The 2,205-nt window shown below is 52.9% G+C and overlaps 1 protein-coding gene across 1 annotated transcript in view; it reads left to right on the top strand.

The window, feature by feature from the left end:
* LRRK1 (leucine-rich repeat kinase 1) overlaps positions 1–1,412 on the top strand; it is a 77,016-nt gene extending 75,604 nt beyond the window's left edge. The window contains exon 33 of the mRNA XM_009321467.1: positions 1,235–1,412. Within this exon, the coding sequence (XP_009319742.1) occupies positions 1,235–1,412 (178 nt within the window). The remainder of the gene's footprint in view (positions 1–1,234) is intronic.
* The last annotated feature ends 793 nt before the right edge of the window (positions 1,413–2,205 follow it).

Below are 2,205 nucleotides of genomic sequence, written 5' to 3'. Positions count from 1 at the left end.
ATTGTACTATTTATGTCCAAACAAATGGAGGTTAAGCAGTGCTAAGGATTATAAATTATCATTTATTGCCACTGGGCAAACACAACAAGAGATCAAAGTGCTCCTGCCATTCCCTCTACTTGCTAACTGAGTGTTAGCAAGTTATCAGTTAGTTGGGAGTGGAGTATTCGCTTTATTGTTCACAGGTACTCTTAGGTTGACTTTGCTTTACCCCAATTAGGCATGGAGTTAAGGCGAGGTGACGTGGTTGTCTCAGACTTGTTCTGCTTTGCTGTCTTTCAGCCTGGCTGGTTCAGGCACGGTGGCCGTTGACTCGCTCTCTTTTACCAGCAGGATAAAAAAAGAGCTGATAGTGCCTGCCTCCTCCAAGCCCCTCCATGTGCAGAGCAGGGTAGGGAGGTGAGGGAAAGGAGGTGGCTTCTTAGGGGCAGTTTGTGATAAAAACCAGCTGCCAAGGACAGCCCTTGGTGCCAGTGCTCCCCATCTAGGGGCCTTTCTGGGGAAACGGTTTGGGGCCGGTCTCCCCCTGCCTGGAGTGGTAGAAAGAGCCCAGCAAGGTTCCCTTGAACCCTACAAGGACACAGGTGTCCTCTGCCTGGTCACCTCCCTCTGGGGTATCTGCAGGGCCAGCTTCAACTGCTCTCGTTTGATCAGGTAACGTGCTCAGAGACCACGATGCAACACGATGCTGTCATACAGGACTTCTGCGTGAACCTTGTGGGTCCCTGGGCTGTTGCCACAGCCATGCCTGCTGGTCTGGACTCGGGGCTCGTACCCTGAGCTGGCAGAGCTGGGCTCCATCCCGCTTCCACACTGCATTTCAGGCTGCAGAGGCTCTCGGCAGCCTAATCTGTGGCATGACACAGGCTGTTTTGAAAATGCCCAGCTGGCAGCAGGTAAAAAAATGTGGATTTAGCAAATCGGGAGATTAACAGCAACTTTAAAATGTCACGGCAGACTTACTTAAGCACCCACCTGCATGTTTAGGCACCTGAATCCCTTTAAAAATCTTTTCCCATGTCACTGAGCCACTGGTTTTTGCCGTGACATAGTTTCCGATCCCTCTCTTTGTTACGCTCTCCTTTCTCAAGGATTTGCAACTTATAAAAAGAGATTCGGTAGCTGGAAAGGAAAGCTTGTGAGTCAGTGCCTCTCAGATGAGCAGCAGTGTGCTGTGTTAGCAGAGCTGCTCTCTGCTGTAATGCCCTTCTCTGCTCTGTTCTTCCTTTCCCAGGACACTGGTGGATGCTGCTCTCATAGCAAAGGACACGGTTGTGTGCTGCTTTGAGAATGAAAACATGGAGTGGTGCCTGGCTGTCTGGAGGGGCTGGAGTGCCAGAGACTTTGACGTTTTCTACCAGGCCTACGAAGAGCTGGGAAGGCTTGAAACCTGCATGCGAAAAAGAAGGTAGTGCTTGTGGCGCTGGGAACCGAGGCTCGACGAAAGATGGAAGCGTCCTGCTCTGAGCGTGCCTAGACTCTGAGACACAGCCCCGGAGAGGCAGGGGATGAGGGGTGTGCGGGGGGAGCATGCGTCTGGTTTGCTGCTAATGAGCACTGCAGGGTTCCCATGGCTGGAGCCCCGTCAGGGCTTTCGAGGACCGAAGAAACCGGTGTGAGCAGGGCAGGGACGAGCCCGGGAGCTGGGACATCTCTCCGCTCTCTTGCTCCGTCACACGCTCCCCTGCAGTAGCTGAGAGCAGAAGGTGGAGGTGGCTGCAGTTCTGCTCATGCCTCTATTTCCAGTTTCTTCTTCCCCGTTTTAAATTCCTTCCTCACCTTCAGCATGCCCTGGCTGCTGCTGCTGCTGCTGCTTTTATAGTGTATATTGTCAGCCAGGAGAGCTCCGTTAACCTCAGCGGGCTCTTTTCTGGGAGCCTGAGCACGCTGCAGTCCCCACTGCCTGCTGGCCGGCGGTGCAGGTCACTGTGGGCTAATGCACCCTGCTCCTGGGGGGAAATGCATCTGCTGGAAGCCCTGCGGCGCTGCTACCCACATCCCTGCAGGTTTGTTAGAGGCTACTTCAGGTGTAGCCCCTGTTGTGATTGCTGTGTAGAGACATCCAGGTGTAAGAACCAGCAATAAGCTTTGGCTGGCCACTGCGTTTCTGGTTCCTAAAAGCTATTGTGGTACAGTGTTACTGTGAGAGAGCCTAAAATAATCTGCCAATAATACCGCACAAGCTCAGTGAGTGAGTGAGCTATT

Source organism: Pygoscelis adeliae, unplaced genomic scaffold (assembly GCF_000699105.1).
Source record: "Pygoscelis adeliae isolate BGI_AS28 unplaced genomic scaffold, ASM69910v1 Scaffold13, whole genome shotgun sequence".
NCBI lineage: Eukaryota > Metazoa > Chordata > Aves > Sphenisciformes > Spheniscidae > Pygoscelis > Pygoscelis adeliae.
Note: the sequence above shows the minus strand (reverse complement) of the source record. Positions and strands in the feature narration are given on the sequence as shown.